Source organism: Muntiacus reevesi, chromosome 5, assembly GCF_963930625.1.
Source record: "Muntiacus reevesi chromosome 5, mMunRee1.1, whole genome shotgun sequence".
NCBI classification, from domain to species: domain Eukaryota; kingdom Metazoa; phylum Chordata; class Mammalia; order Artiodactyla; family Cervidae; genus Muntiacus; species Muntiacus reevesi.
Genome location: NC_089253.1, coordinates 48,479,658 through 48,495,273, shown reverse-complemented (window position 1 = coordinate 48,495,273; position 15,616 = coordinate 48,479,658). Strand labels below are relative to the sequence as shown.

Here is a 15,616-nt window from a genome sequence, read left to right as displayed (position 1 = left end):
AAGAATTGAAAGCACAGGAAAACTTGCAGGCATAGAATGTCACCTGCCACATCAGTAAACAAGGATTTGTGGACAAGCCCTTGGCTCCTCCAGCCGCCCCTCTGAGGGGACTCTGAACGGGAAAGCACAGGACCCTGGACCCAGAGAGCTGAGGTGCAGCCAAAGGAATGATTCTGATGAGCCCAGACACTTGCATCTTCCCATTCACAGACCAGTACTAAACCATTACTTAAGACGTCTGCTTTTTCTTTAAGTAACAGTAATCTTTTGATGTTCTGACTACTTGGCTTTTGTTGCAAAACTCCTATATGCCCTGGCTCCTCCCTTATCCTCAGAGAGGCTGCCTCCCAGGCTTAAGGCCTCAGTTTTGTCTGCCAAATAAAACATAATTCTCAACATTTAGTTTGTGCGTTTTTTTTCCAGTCAGCACCAGCCAAGACAGGTTTATTCAGGAATAGCAGAGGAAATGCAACTCAGGATATGCGAACCATGGTGGAACTCGTGGAGACCCGGAGAACCAGGAGGGAGAACTTGCTACTTTAGGGAGAAGGGGGAGCTGGGAGGGGCTGTGATAATCAAAGTCCATTGTAGGAGCCGGGGGTCCAAAGTAACGAGGTTTCCGGAAGCTGGGCCTCTGAGGTCTCTGGCTGGGCTGTTGGCGGGGTGGGGGCGGCAGAGAAAAACCTGCTTCCTCCTGCTGGATGGGGAGCGGAGAGGCCCTCCTGTTGGAGGTATAGAGGGACATGTCTTCCTGTTTGGGATGACCAATGATGCACTAAGGGTGAGAGAGCTTAGCCTGCAGGCCTGTCCAACTACAACTTGGACTCAGATTCCTTAATTAATTCCATGCCCCATTCCTTGCTTCAAAGCAATCCAACCCTGGGATGGAAAAACAAGATCTGTAAGATAACTGAAGGGCAATCCATGTAAATTGGGCTATTTGTCAGCTTTGGGACACCCATAATTTGAGGTAGCCTTGGTCGATTGATGCTGGCACCTCTATTCTGACTTGAGGGTCCGCAGACGCTGCAGTTCACGAGCGCCCTCATTGCCCCTCATGAGGGGACGTTTGGCAGCGGTGTCTGTGCTGGGGCAAGTCTTAGGTGGGTGACAGCTGGAGGGTAAAGGGCAGTGTGCGCTTGCTGTTTTTACATTGTTTTCTCTTCATGAGGGATCGGAGGCCTCTTCCTGGTCATCGAGCCTCCATAACACCTTAACCAGAAACTTCCAGGAGGCACACGTGGTTCCAGGTTTGCCTGGAGAGTTTTTCCCCCTGGGTCAATGAAAACATGATCAGAAGCCTGTGCACAAGCCGAGGAGAGCTGGGGGCTTTCACGACCACGTCCTATATTGGCCGAAAGGTTGGTTCTGGTTTTCTTGTGACATTCTGTAACGATAGTACCCACTGGAGGGGAGCAAAATTTACTATCCCAAAATGTTTCTCTTTGGCGTAAGGATTCATTTAGGCTGATTATTTATTTAAAAAAAAAGAAAACAAAACAAAACAGAAGACATGGGAAGTTTTTATTGTTGCCTCCGCGTAACAGCCTAAAATGCTCTGGATAAAAGCTTTGTTGGAGATCAGAGTCCAGCCTGTGCCCCAGTGTCCCTCCCTGGCCCAGCAAACATTTGTCTCCCAAACATTTGCTCTTCTGTTTCCAGGTCAGTTGCCCCCTTCAAGTCGTGAAACCCTACCCCAGCATCTTCCCTTGTCTTTAGTTGAAGATGGTATTTAAGGTGATGGTCTTGGCCACTTCAACGGTGATTCAGTTCTGGGTCTCTCCCATGTACACATGTTACTAAACTTTTGTGTGGTTTTGTCCTAATTGTCTTATGACAATTCTTAGACCAGTCAAGAGAACCTAGAAGAGGAGAGGAGTACTTCCTCACACCAGCAACAATTCCAGCCAATGAGAGTCCTTGCAACTCAGACCACAGAAACCATCACCACCCTACTCACCACGTTTCTCCGATGGAGTTTTTTCATAGCCGCCCCTGCAACTGCCTCCTTTTCTCTATAAAGTAACATCTTCCCCTTTGTTTCCTGAATGTGTTTACAGTTTTTGCTATGACTTTCTTGTCCTGAATTGCAGCTATGTGTTATTCCTGTGTAAATCTATTTGCTGGTAAAATAACTGGCTCTTTTCAAGAAGTCTGAAGAGAGCGGAGGCCTGGCCACAGAGCCAACCCGCCCTGTCCCTGAGCAGGGGGCACAGCCCCACGCCCAGAGCCATCGTGCCAGCATGCCCGCTCCCCTGGAGCCACCCCAGGTCCCATGCGAAATGAGGGGGGCGGGGGAGGCAGGAAGGCCGGGCTGCACGGACACGCAGGCCCAGGGCTCCCAGGGGCTGCCAGACGCCTGACAGGCGTCCTGCCTCCGCACAGCCCGCCCGGGTCCGGCTCCTCCAGCCCGTGGGGGACCGCGGGAGGCTCCTTCGGGGCAGGCCACACGGGCTGGTGGGGGCTGCCCTGCACCTGGGAAGGACCCAAACCCCGCCTGGAGCGGGGACTCAGGACTGGGGCGCCAGTGCCCCTCGGGGGTGGGGGGTGCTGGCGGTGGGGACAGGGCTCCTCTTGGCCTGGGGGGTGAGGCTGAGTGGGGCCTGGCAGGGGCCCCAACTGGGGACAAGGGCGCTGCAGCAGGCTTGGGCCTGAGACCCCCCGGGGCTGGGGAAGGGTCCCCAGACCACATCCCTAATTAGGGAAGGGGGCGTGGCTAACACAGGGCCTCTGACTTGGCTGTTAAGGGAAGTAGAATTCATAACCCCAAATAAGCCTCTTTGGTACACTGATTATTTTAACTGGTTATTTTTAATTCTGAGGCTGAGTAGAAGTCATCCTATGAGAGACATTTAATGTACAAGGCAAACCTCCCTGTAAGGGTGCCCCTATTGTACTGGGGCCAGGGGGCGGCCACATTTCATGGAAACTTTCACGGATGGAGGCAGCAAGGACTGACCTCTGCAGTAAGCCACCCTTATTTCTGGGCTTTTCGGAGTAACCTCCCCAAGGAGACCTCTCCTGCCCTACGCAACCTCTCATCTTGAGCTCAGATGGCATTAGGTGCTGGCTTCAGCATTTCGAGAAGTTGCTCAACTTTTTTGTGTCCCTCCCATAGACAGGAGGTATACTTGTTGGTAAATTGTTATTTTTCTCCTGTTAAACTGTCTTTCTATTATGACAGAGGGGAGTTCAAGCCGAGAACCTGGGAGGGTGGAAGGAAACCTCCAGCCCCTTCCAGCCTTTGGGGAAGGAGCCTCCCTGCCAATGACCCCGGTGTAACCTGACACTCAGTGGTTCATCCCACCTCCTAAGACCAGCCCATTTCCAATTACGAAATGAAACCGGCACAGAAAAGGAAACTTACGAGAAATTGAAACTCCTGGGTAAAGGAGGGCCACCCGAGCGTGTGCTGGCGTCAGGACCGCAGCTGCTCCGGCCCCGCCATGAACCGCACGTCCCAGCCCTTCTTCACTGGGGCCCACGGGGCGGTGACCCCAGCCTATGAAGTGCTGAAGGAGGAGCACGAGGTGGCCGTGCTGGGGGCGCCCCAGAGCCAGGCGCCCGTGACGACCACGGTGATCAGCATCCGCAGCGAGACCGCCGTGCCCGACCACATCGTGTGGTCGCTGTTCAACACCATCTTCATGAACTGCTGCTGCCTGGGCTTCGTGGCGTTCGCCTACTCTGTGAAGGTGGGGGCACCTGGGGGCGTCTCCAAGGAAGTGTCTGGGGGCCTGGAGGGGGCCCTGTCCAGACGGCATGTGGGCTGGGGAGCCCTCATGTGTGTTGTTCTGTGTGTAGGTGTGTAAACATGTGCAGGGCATGATGAGGCTGCAGGGGGTGCGTGGGGATGACCAGGGTCAGCCTTTTGTCCCCTGGTGGGTGAGTGGCCGGTAAAGGGGCCTGAGAGGAAGGATGGGCGAGCCCCGGGCCTCCTGGAGAGGCCGACTATCCGTGGGAAAGCAGCTGGAGACCCCAGGAGGGTAGGAGGGCTCACCAGCCGCTGTCGTGCTCAGACTCCAGGGGACGCGCAGGCGTGGGTCCCCGCTGCGGTGAACGGGCACTGGGGGACCAGCAGGGGAGGGCCTGAGTCACAGGCCCGGCGGTCACCTGGACCCTCACCACCTCGCCCCCTGCAGTCTAGGGACCGGAAGATGGTCGGCGACATCACTGGGGCCCAGAGCTACGCCTCCACCGCCAAGTGCCTGAACATCTGCGCCCTGGTCCTGGGCCTCCTTCTGATCATCATCCTCATCATCATTGTGTCCACCGGCTCCCTGATGATTCTTCAAGCACTCTCGGAGCTCATACAGAACCATGGAGGCCACTAGTCCCTGCCCACAGCCCGAGGCAGTCACCCCTTTTTCCTGCAGCTTATACAGGCATCTGTCCACCATGAAATAAAAGGAAGCATTTGTACGTGAGGGCACTGTGTTTTGACCTGGGGAGGGGGCAACTGAGAGTCCCAGCCTGGACGTGAGCCCGAGCCCACCTCCTCCCACCCCGCGCTGTCCCACGTGCTCTGCTGCTCTAGGCGGTGCCCGGCCTCTCTGGGGCCTTGGGCTGGGTCTGCAGTAACTGGTCAGGGGGTTGGGGTGTGGGTTCCTCACGGGAAGGGCCACGCTGGGCACAGAACACCCTCGGCTCTGTCGACAAAACAGAGAACAAAACCGACAGAAAATACAAACAAAACCCTCAGAAGCCAGCAAAAAAACAAACAACAAAAAAAGATAGTTTGGCGCGTTAGGATTTGCAATCGGGGAAATGCAGATTCGGGCGGCAAGTCAACTGTGCTCCAGGAAAGTCCAGATGGCGGGGTCACAACGCAGCGAGGATGGTCCAGAGCAGTCTCGGGAGGTCCCACAAAGGGGGTGGCGCTAGCAGGCCAGGGTCCTGGCCGGCAGCTGGCTGGTGGCTAAACAGTTTCCAGGGAGCGAAGAGCAGGAGTTCGGGGGGTCCGAGGGCAGTCAGGCCAGGACGCTGGTCAGTTCCGGCTCTCCCGGCTCCCAGCTCCCTCTCAGCCTGTGGCACGTCCCTCTCGTCACTGTCCTTCGCGGGGCCCCGCAGGCTCCTCCTGCCCGCAAGGCGACAGGATCACAGCGTCCACCACTGCAGAGAGAGCCCCGTGCTGCTCAGATGGAGGAGTGGCCCCTGCCCTGCCCTGCCCTCGACCTCAGCCCCATCCCTGCTTCTGCCATGGCCTCCAGACGCGGGGGCGCTCGAGGGGCAGGGCAGACCCGCCCAGCGCCAGCTGGGCTGGGGTGTGTAGAGGGGCGGCAGAGCCACCCCCTCGTCCCCTGACTCCACACGCCGGTCCTCTCCCCCCAAATCTGTCCCTACCCCAGCCCCCTGACTTGGAGAGGCTGCGGGGCGGCTGGGATCCCAGGGTGGGCCAGGAGGGAGCCCCTCTCCCTGTGGGTCTGACACCCGTGAGCAGGGAGGGGCAGCACCAAGGAAGCCCTGGAGGAGGGACGGCTGGCAGGCACGCCCCCAGGGTCGGGGAGGACTGCCTCTGAGGTGGGGAGGAGCCAGCAGCCCGCAATGCCCTGGAGTCTGCAGGGACGCTGCCCAGCGGCGCAGACCCTGCCGGGTGGGCTGCGGAGGCAGAATCTTCCCACACCAACAGCGACAGGAAGGGAGCCAGGGGCGAGGCCGGGGCACCTCTGCCCACCCCCAGCCGGGACTCATCTGCCCTGCTCCCCCCTCCCCCAGCTGGGACCAAACCTGGCGTCTTGACGAGCCCTGTCTTCTGAATTCTTCCGAGGCCCAGTCCAGGCAAAGCAGAGGCAGAGCCTTCTCCCCACGGGCTACTTGGAAAAGGGACCAGTGGCGCCTCCTGGCCGCGCTGCCGGCCCCCCCATCACCCTGGCCCAGAGCTCCAACCTTCCTGCTCTGTCCTGCCGCTCCCCCAACTCTTCCAGCCCCGTCCACGCACTGCTGACAGAGGACACGCGACCGTCCACTGGGAACCAGGCCGGGCTGTGGCTCCAAGGACCACAGCTGCTCACGGCCCAGCAGTCAGCACCCAGGACCGTCGAGAGAAGGTCCCTCAGTTTCCCCTGCCTGATGACTCGGGCCTCCTGTGAATTCTCAGAAGGTCCAGAACATGGGGCTTTGCGGCCTGAACCAAGGGGTCTCCCGCCTAGCAGGACCCTCACCCCAAATCGGTGAAGCTCAGGCGGGTTACACTCAATGCCACCTCCCCTCATGACTGCTGCCTGCCTCACAGAGGATGTGGGGACCCCTAGTCAGCCTGCCGGAGTTGGGGGTTCAGAGGTTGGGGTCAGGGTCACACGTCTGTCCCCCCGTCCCTGCCTGGGTGACAGTTCTTCCTGGACTCAGAGGCAGTCTGCCAGCCTCTTCTCCTGCAGGACTCAGCATCCCTGAGGTTGAGCCCCTGTGCTCACGTGTGGGACCCAAGAGAGAGTGGGCAACCTCATCTGAGTCACCGTCCTCCAGGGAGGATCCAGACCAGCCTGGCTCCCAGGTAGGGCCCAGTGGGGGTTGGGCGTCCATCCCCTCTGGGTGCCAGGAGGAGGGGAGCCCACTGTGAAGAGCTGCTGACTTCAGCGAGAGCTCGACAGGACTGACCCTGCACTCCCTGAGTGAGCCCAGAAGAGCCTGGTCCCCAAAGGGCGTGTGGAGCAGGGTCACTCCCCAGCAGCAGCCTGTGGCTGCCTGGACTCCTGCAGCCTCTCTGGGGTGACCCCCAGGACGCCCCATGCATGGCACAGTGGCTCCGCAGGTGGGGTGCGGCCCCCCACCCGCTCCCCTGGGGAGCGGTGTCCGGCTGTTTGTCCCCGCACTGGGCTAGGAGGGGCCCCATCTCCCTGTCTGCATCCCAGGCTCACAACAGTGTCTGCGAGAACCTTCCACCCAGCAGGGCCCGCCGGGTTTGAGGGCAGGAAGGGGTCTTTCCTCTGGGGGTTCCTGTTGACTGGGGTGGGGTCACCAGCTCTGCTCTGGCCCTCTCCGTCAGCCTGCAGCTGACTGCTCTGGGCTCCCCAGAGGCTGCCGGGGTCACAGCTCCCTCCGCAGGAGACATCACAGCAGCTTCACAGACAAGGGCACTTTATTGATTCAACGGTTGACAATCTGGGTCTATAAACTGCTGCATTTGTGTTAGGGGAGGGTTGCAAAACCATCCAGGGACAGTGGAGGCCCTGGACTGCCTCCATGGGCAGTGGCTAGTAGCCTCTATTTTTCATCATCTCCAAACTCATCTGGTAGGCTGCCAGGTAGGCAAAAACGAGAAGAACGATCGATCCAATGGTCAGAAAGATGCCCAGGACCAGGGCCCAGATGTTCAGGCACTTGGCGGTGGAGGCGTAGCTCTGGGCCCCAGTGATGTCGCCGACCATCTTCCGGTCCCTAGACTGGAGGAGGAGAGGTGGTGAGGCTCCAGGTGAGCGCTGGGCCTGTGACTCAGGCCCTCCCCTGCCGGTCCCAGTCACCCCGATGGGTCCTCACACTCCCGTTCCCTGGAGTCTGAGCAGGACAGTGGCCGGTGAGATCCTCCCCTCTTGGCACCTTTGTCTGCATCCTCACACAGAGTCAGCCTCTCCAGGAGCCCCAGGGCTCACCCTCCCTTCCTCCCAGGCCCCTTCACCGGCCACTCACCCCCCAGGGGTCAGTGTCCTTTCAGCACCTCTCTCGTTTCTGGACCAGACTCGAGTTCTGAAGCTGAGTGTGAAGGATGTGCCTTCCCTGATGAGGCTCAGAAGGAGGCCGTCTTGGGGAGCGAGAGACACAGACTCCCACCTCCACCCCATGTGCACCCAGGCAGCCTCACCATGAGTCTCACTGGGAATGATCCCCCAAGCCACACTCACACACACACACCACACACACACGCAAAGAACATGCACATAGACTCTTACACACAGAGGTTCCCCAGTGCATGCGCCATCCGGGCAGGGCCCCCTCCAGGCTCCCAGACACTTCCTTGGAGACGCCCCCAGGTGCCCACCCACCTTCACAGAGTAGGCGAATGCCACGAAGCCCAGGCAGCACCAGTTCATGAAGATGGTGTTGAACAGGGACCACACGATGTGGTCCGGTACGGAGGTCTCGCTGCGGATGTTGATCACCGTGGTCGTCACGGGGGCCTGGCTCTGGGGCGCCCCCAGCACGGCCACCTCGTGCTCCTCCTTGATCATCTCCGGCTTAGGGGGAACCTCCTGCTGATGCGGATGAGCAGGATTGAGATGTGTGTTTCCTGAGGCCGAGCTGGCGCAGATGTGGTCTGGATACAGGCAGGAGCACCAGGGGCCGGGGGCAGGGCCTGCTCAGTAGTTTCGTTTCCTGAATGTTTTTCTGGGGCCAGTCCTGGGAGGTGGGAGGAACCACTGAGAATCAAATTACACCAAGGGCAGAGGAAGTGAGCTGGTGGAGGGGGCTTCACGCCCGGCCCCAGCCAACTGGCTTCCCATATCGCGCTGTGTTGAGGCTCTGGGACTCTTCCCCAGCCTGGGGGTCTCAGGCCCAAGCCTGCTGCAGTGCCCACCGTCCCCACTTGGGGCCCCTTCCAGGCCCCACTCAGCCTCACCCCCAGGCCCAGAGGAGCCCCGCCCCCACCGCCAGCCCCCCAGCGGCACAGGCCTCCCCTCTAGGGGCACTGGCCCCCCAGTCCTGAGTCCCCGCTCCAGGCAGGGTTTGAGTCCTCCCCGGGTGCAGGGCAGCACCCAGCAGCCCGTGTGGCCTGCCCCGAAGGAGCCGCCGGCGGTCCCCCACAGGCTGGAGGAGCCGGACCCGGGCGGGCTGTGCGGAGGCAGGACGCCTGCCGGGCATCTGGCAGCCCCTGGGAGCCCTGGGCCTGCGTGTCCGTGCAGCCCGGCCTTCCTGCCTCCCCCGCCCCCCTCATTTCTCATGGGACCTGGGGTGGCTCCAGGGGAGTGGGCATGCCGGCAGGACGGCTCTGGGCGTGGGGCTGTGCCCCCTGCTCAGGGACAGGGCGGGTCGGCCCTGTGGCCAGGCCTCCGCTCTCTTCAGACCACAGGGCCACTCCTGTGCTCTCCTGTCTCTGTCCTCACCTGTGCGTGAGGCTGTGGGCGGTGATGGCCTGGACCGTCCTGGTAGGAGCAAGGCCATCCCACTAGTTGGGTCCCGTTGGGTCAAGCCTCCCAGGCCAGCCTCCGGGTGCCCCAGGCCGGGCTGACAGTCTGCCATAGCAGCTGCACCCGGACCCCCAGGGTTGGTCCACTGTGTCTAGAGTCTCCTCCAGGTCCATCTGGGTTCTTGGGCAGACTGGAGAGCGAAATGGAAGTGTCGTGGAGATGGCACTTCTGCACCCCCAGGCCCTGAGGTGGTCAACGTCCGCTCCTCTCCCAGGACGGGGTGTTGGTTTGGGTCTCCTCCCTGCAGGGGTGGGCGCTGGGGAGCCGCTCCAGAGTCCCCCCGCAGCCACCCCGTGTCCGAGGCTCTTACCCAGGAGCCACTGAGCACACGAGAGGACTGGGAGCACCACCTGCTCCCACTCCTGTCCTCCCAGGGCTGGGTGCCCACAGGGGGCAGCCCCACTCCGAAAGTGACTAGGGCCTGGATCCCCTGATTCCTTGGCCCACATGCCCCTTGGGAAAGGGCACCTGGTGATGTTCAGCTTTGAGATACTGACCTGGGCCCCAAGCCCACTTCCTGAGATGTTGGGAATCCCAAGTCCTGGACTCTGTTACCCAGGACCCACCTATTCCCCACCCTCCCCCCACCACAGAACAGCCTGGGGGATGTGCCCGCAAGCTCCCCTGCCCAGGGCCCGGCTCTCAGTCAACCATGGGATCAGGTCTGAAGACCAGTTCACAACAGAGGCCGTGGGGTCACGAGGTGGTGAGATTTTGCCCCCAGTCCTCAACTGCTACGCTGCCTCCAGGGCTGGTGGGCGCCGGCTATCTGTCCTCTATTGTGCCCTGAAGGACACATCTGTGAATGTCTCCAGAACTCTCTGCTGTGGGTCCTGGAAAGGTCACAGCTCTGCCACCCCGTCACTGGTCTGCTCACTGGCCCACATCCCCAGCACAGTCCTGGGGCAGGGCAGGCGGCTGCCCCAGCCTCCACCCTGGCTCAGGCGTTTGGTGGGTTTTCCGGTTTACGCACTCTGTCCTGGGGGTCAGGGTAGAAGGTAGGACACAGTGCAGATGCCCAGTCACCCAAGGGGCTCCAGGAAATGTGGGAACCTGCAGCCCAGTGGGAGGGGCCGTGGCAGAGCGGGAAGAAGAGTTCCATGTGACTGGGAGCCTGCACTTCCTGAGCTCTGCAACGCACAGCCCGGGGTCAGGTCGTGCCTGAGTCCCCCTCCGTGATGGGGGTCCGGACTGGCCTCCAGCCGCTTCCTGCCTCCAAAGTCCTTCCCAGACCCAGAGAAGCAGGTGGTCCAGCCCCGCCTCCAGGACACACCCTCCCTGGAGCTGCCCCCTTCTGCTCACCCCCTGGGGCCCCCACGACCTGCCCAGGGACCTCTACCCCCAGCCACTTCTGAGAGGTGGGGGATGTAGGGTGAAGTGAGAGTGATGATCGCGGATCACAGGGGGAAGGACATCAGTTGGGGGGTGCTTCCACCTCCACAGCCCGGCTCGTTGTGAGCATGTCTGCCCTGAGCTGCCCAGTGCCCGCACCTCCAGGGCCCGAGAGGATGGGGAGGGGCTGCCTCCCTCGTCAGGGGCTGACCTTTCCAGGGTTTAGCCAGGGCCAGGTTGTGTGGTGCCGAGGTGGCTGCTCTTCACTCTAGCTGCCCTCAGGCCACTGCTCCCCCATCACCCTCCGGAGGAGCCCGCACAGGGCCTGGTGGCTGGAGAAGGCAGCAGCAGGCTGGACCTTCCTGGCAGCTGGGAGGGAGATGGGGCCCCCAGACACGAAAAGCAGTCCCTCCCTAGGGAGCCTGGGCTGCCGCAGTCACCCTAGCCCAGCGCTCCCTGCCAACCGACTGTCTGATCCTGAGGGTCAAGGGTGTTCCAGACACAGAGTGCCCTTGGATCAGGGTCAGGCCTTGGGAAAAGAGGGACCCCTATCCTGGGACCCTGCTCCAGGGTTGTTCCCATCTGGAAGCCAGAAACCAGCAAAACCAGAGCAGCACAGCGGGGTGGGGGAGGGTGCTGAGCCGCAGAGGCAGGCTGGGGAGTGTCAGAGCACTTTATTGAATTCACTGGCCTTCAGCTGGGTCTCTGTAAACTGCACAGGAAGGGGGGGGGGGTGGGCGGGGGGCAGGGCCCCGGGTGGGCGGGGGGCAGGGCCCCTGCGCTGTGGAGCCTGCTGTGGACCGTTCAGGACTTGGTGTTGGCCATAAGCAGCTACCGCCAGCCTCTTTGCTGTGTTAAATCCTAAAATGAAAAATGTATCCTGAAACTCGACCCTGATCTAGTGGCAAAAACAATGATAAATATGATGATCAGAAGGAGGCCCAGGACCAGGGCGCAGATGTTCAGGCACTTGGCGGTGGAGGCGTAGCTCTGGGCCCCAGTGATGTCGCCGACCATCTTCCGGTCCCTAGACTGCAGGGGGAGAGGTGGTGAGGGTCCAGGTGACCGCCGGGCCTGTGACTCAGGCCCTCTCCTGCTGACCCCGCAGTGCCCGTTCACCCCAGCAGTGAGTCTCCCCTGCCCGTTCCCCAGAGTCTGAAGAGGCCAGTGCCCATGGGCCCCCCTCCCCTCCCGGGGCTTCCATCTGTGTCCCCGCAGACTGTCAGCCTCTCCAGGAGCCCCAGGGCTCACCCTCCCTTCCTCTCAGGCCCCTTCACTGGCCCCGTATCCCACCAGGGGATAAAAGGTTGACCCTGGTCACTCCCATGAGCCTCCTGCAGCCTCATCATGACCTGCACATCGGTATACCTACACACAGGACAGTACACACAGGAGCTCCCCAGCCCACGCGCCGTCTGGGCAGGGCCCCCTCCAGGCCCACACACACTTCCTTGCAGAGGCCCCCAGGTGCCCACCCACCTTCACGGAGTAGGCGAATGCCACGAAGCCCAGGCAGCAGATGTTCATGAACAGCGTGTTGAACAGGGACCAGATGATGTGGTCACGTCTGGGGCTCTCTGTCTGGATGTCAATCACTGCATTCTTCACGGGAGCTGAGCCTGGGGGTCCCCCCATCACAGCCACCTCCTGCGCCGCTGAGAACATGTCTTAGGGTGGAGGCTGCAGGTGTGGACACCGGTGAGGAGGACTAAGAGCTGGAGTCACGAGACTGAGCTCCGACCAGTTTTGGAGTGAACCGGATGCTGGAGGGTGGTCCTTTATGGGGCCCAAACTTCACCTCACGTCAGTTCTGCTTTCTCAGAAGCTTCAATTTCCTGTTGTTTTGTAAATGCATGAATTGGCTGGGCACTGGGAAGGTGGACAAATCACGGAAAGTTACACACAGGCAGGGTGGGATGGTCACCATCCAAGAGCTGGCTTTCTGCCCCAGGCACACAAGTCAGGACCTATTTAGGGTGTGGTCCCAAGACCTTCCCCAGCCAGGGGGTCTCAGGCCCAAGCCTGTTGCAGCGCCCACTGTCCCCACTCAGAGCCCCTGCCAGGCCCCACTCAGCCTCAGCCCCAGACCCAGAGGAGCCCCACCCCCACCGCCAGCCCCCAGCTGCACAGGCCTCCCCTCTGAGGAGCACTGGCCCCCCAGTCCTGAGTCCCTGCTGCAGGCGGGGTGTGGGTCCTTCCTGGTTGCAAGTCAGCACACAGCAGCCCGTGTGGCCTGACCCAAAGGAGCCTCCCGTGGTCCCCCAAGGGTTGGATTCAGTTCAGTCCAGTTCAGTTGCTCAGTCGTGTCTGACTCTTTGTGACCCCATGGACTGCAGCACCCCAGGCCTCCCTGTCCATCACCAACTCCTGGAATTTACTCAAACTCAGGTCCATCGAGTCGGTGATGCCATCCAACCATCTCATCCTCTGTTGTCCCCTTCTCCTCCTGCCCTCAATCTTTCCCAACATCAGAGTCTTTTCAAATGAGTCAGTTCTTCCCATGAGGTGGCCAAAGTATTGGAGTTTCAGCTTCAGCATCAGTCCTTCCAATGAATACTCAGAACTGATTTCCTTTAGGATGGACTGGTTGGATCTCCTTGCAGTCCAAGGGACTCTCAAAAGTCCTCTCCAACTCTATACTTCAAAAGCACTAGTTTTTCGGTGCTCGGCTTTCTTTATAGTCCAACTCTCACATCCATACATGACTACTGGAAAAACCATAGCTTTGACCAGACGCACCTTTGCTGGTGAAGTAATGTCTCTGCTTTTTAATATGCTGTCTAGGTTGGTCATAACTTTTCTTCCAAGGAGCAAGCATCTTTTAGTTTCATGGCTGCAGTCACCATCTGCAGTGATTTTGGAGCCAAAAAAAATAAAGTCTGTCACCGTTTCCATTGTTTCCCCATCTATTTGTCATGAAGTGATGGGACCAGATCCCATGATCTTAGTTTTCTGAGCGTTGAGTTTTGAGCCAACTTTTTTCACTCTCCTCTTTCACTTTATTCAAGAGGCTCTATAGCTCTTCTTCGCTTTCTGCCATAAGGGTGATGTTATCTGCATATCTGAGGTTATTGCTATTTCTCCTGGCAATCTTGATTCCAGTTTGTGCTTCATCCAGCCCGCCATTTTGCATGATGTACTTGGCATTTAAGTTAAATAAGCAGGGTGACAATATGCAGCCGTGACATACTCCTTTCTCAATTTGGAACCAGTCCATTGTTCCATGTCCAGTTTTAACTGTTGCTTCTTGACCTGCATACAGGTTTCTCAGGAGGCAGGTCAGGTGATCTGGTATTCCCATCTCTTGAAGAATTTTCCACAGTTTATTGTGATCCACACACTCAAAGCCTTTGGAGTAGTCAATAAAGCAGAAGTAGATGTTTTTCTGGAAATCTCTTGCTTTTTCTATAATCCAGTGGATGTTGGCAGTTTGATCTCTGGTTCCTCTGCCTTTTCTATTTTTTTTTTTCCTCTGCCTTTTCTAAATTCAACTTGAACATCTGAAGTTCTTGGTTTTTGTACTGTTGTAGCCTGGCTGGGAGAATTTTGAGCATTACTTTGCTAGCGTGTAAGATGAGTGCAATTGTGCAGTAGTTTGAATATTCTTTGGCATTGCCTTTCTTTGGGACTGAAATGAAAACTGACCTTTTCCAGTTCTGTGGCCACTGCTGAGTGTTCCAAATTTGCTGGCATATTGAGTGCAGCACTTTCACAGCATCATCTTTGAGGATTTGAAATAGCTTAACTGGAATTCCATCACCTCCACTAGCTTTGTCTGTAATGATGCTTCCTAAGGCCCACTTGACTTCACATTCCAGGATATTTGGCTCAAGGTGAGTGATCACACCATCCTAGTTATCAGATTAACACAGTATAAAACCAGATTTCTGAACATGTCTAAGGTGTATAAAGATAACTCCTCCTCTTGTGAAACCCAGCCTCTGAAATTTCATGAATTAGTATTCTAAGGAAAAGCAAGTCTCTACAGGTCCTCTTACTGGCCAAAACAGAGCAGCCAAAAAATAGAGCTTTGCCTCACAGAGAAATCAGAAGCACGAAACATCAGCCTCGGCCACCGGCACTCTGACACACTGTCCTTCAGGAACTACCCTCTCCTGGAGGTATGAGGTCCAGCCCCTCAGGCTGCTACAGGCAAGAAGTACCTTTTCTTTCTTCCTTTTTAATAGTTATTTATTCATTTCCCTGCACGGGGTCTTGCTTGGGGCAGGCCCCCTCAGTAGTTACCTGGAGTGGGTTTAGCTGCCCCTGAGGCATGTGTGGTCCTAAATCCCCGAGCAAGGATTGAACCTGCCTCCTCTGCACGTGAAGGCAGATTCTTCACCACTGGACCACCAGGGATGTCCCCAAGAAGCACCTTTCCACGTCGCAGTTGCCACACGGCCAGAGCGGCCCTGAAGCCAGGGCTCAGGGCCCAGCTGCCCCGAGACTGCAGAGACGCAGCAGCCGGAGTGAGCTCTGGTTTTGCGGAGGCTCTGTTTGCCTCCCACGCTCGTGGCAGTGCACAGGCCCGGAGCTGCTGGAGGTGACTCCTGTCTCCTCTGCAAGCCCTCTGCCCACGTGCCCCCCCCCCGCCCCCACCCTTCCAAGTCCCACAGCACCCGGGACACGGGTGTAGGTGTGGGTCACTCGCGAGCACCACACGGACTCCCCACATCCCTGTGGCCCTCAGGAAGCCCACGGTAGGCCCTCACCCCGGCCCCAGGGCTCCTGGGTCCCTGGGCCCCTGGGTGAGAGGGACCTACCACCCACGGCCACCCACCCATGTCTAGTGGTGGCCGGAACAGAGCTTTCTTGGTCGGCACTGGAATCAGGGTCATTGTCGCCTCGACGCAGTCCAGCTTACCCTGACCTATGTGGGGAAGCCCTGTACCTGTGGCCTCGGGCCAGGAGAGAACAACAAAACCATGTTCCCAGCGACTGGAAGGACCAACCCAGTGAAGTCGTGTGCTCTGAATGTTGTGCCTCAGCCTAACTGAGGCGCAGGGTCCAGAGGTTTGGTGAGAGTTTATCCTGGGGGTCTGGGGGTGTTTCTGGATAAGCTTCGCTTTGAAAGGTAGGCTGAGTGAAGCAGACCCCTCCCCAGTGTAGGGGGCCTGTGCGGCCCCTCAGAGGGCCTAGTAGAAGGTAGAGCAGAGAGACCCGCC

The 15,616-nt window shown here is 58.8% G+C and overlaps 2 protein-coding genes across 2 annotated transcripts; one reads left to right on the top strand and one right to left on the bottom strand.

The window, feature by feature from the left end:
• Positions 1–3,365: 3,365 nt before the first annotated feature.
• LOC136168914 (interferon-induced transmembrane protein 3-like) lies at positions 3,366–4,427 on the top strand. Its single transcript, XM_065936654.1, has 2 exons — positions 3,366–3,695; positions 4,143–4,427. Exons 1-2 carry the CDS (start codon positions 3,447–3,449, stop codon positions 4,332–4,334), a joined length of 441 nt encoding a protein of 146 aa, XP_065792726.1. The 5' UTR covers positions 3,366–3,446; the 3' UTR covers positions 4,335–4,427.
• Positions 4,428–7,057: 2,630 nt separating this feature from the next.
• Positions 7,058–12,182, bottom strand: LOC136169894 (interferon-induced transmembrane protein 1-like). Its single transcript, XM_065938123.1, is given in 4 exon segments — positions 7,058–7,379; positions 7,977–8,180; positions 8,182–8,331; positions 11,931–12,182. Coding segments are annotated over 4 exon segments (729 nt in total). The 5' UTR covers positions 12,117–12,182; the 3' UTR covers positions 7,058–7,190.
• Positions 12,183–15,616: the final 3,434 nt, after the last annotated feature.

Excerpts from the sequence above, each read along its gene's own strand:
- LOC136168914 (XM_065936654.1), top strand. The coding sequence starts at position 3,447 with ATGAACCGCACGTCCCAGCCCTTCTTCACTGGGGCCCACGGGGCGGTG. Across the intron at positions 3,696-4,142 it reads CGTTCGCCTACTCTGTGAAG|TCTAGGGACCGGAAGATGGT; the intron begins GTGGGGGCACCT and ends CGCCCCCTGCAG.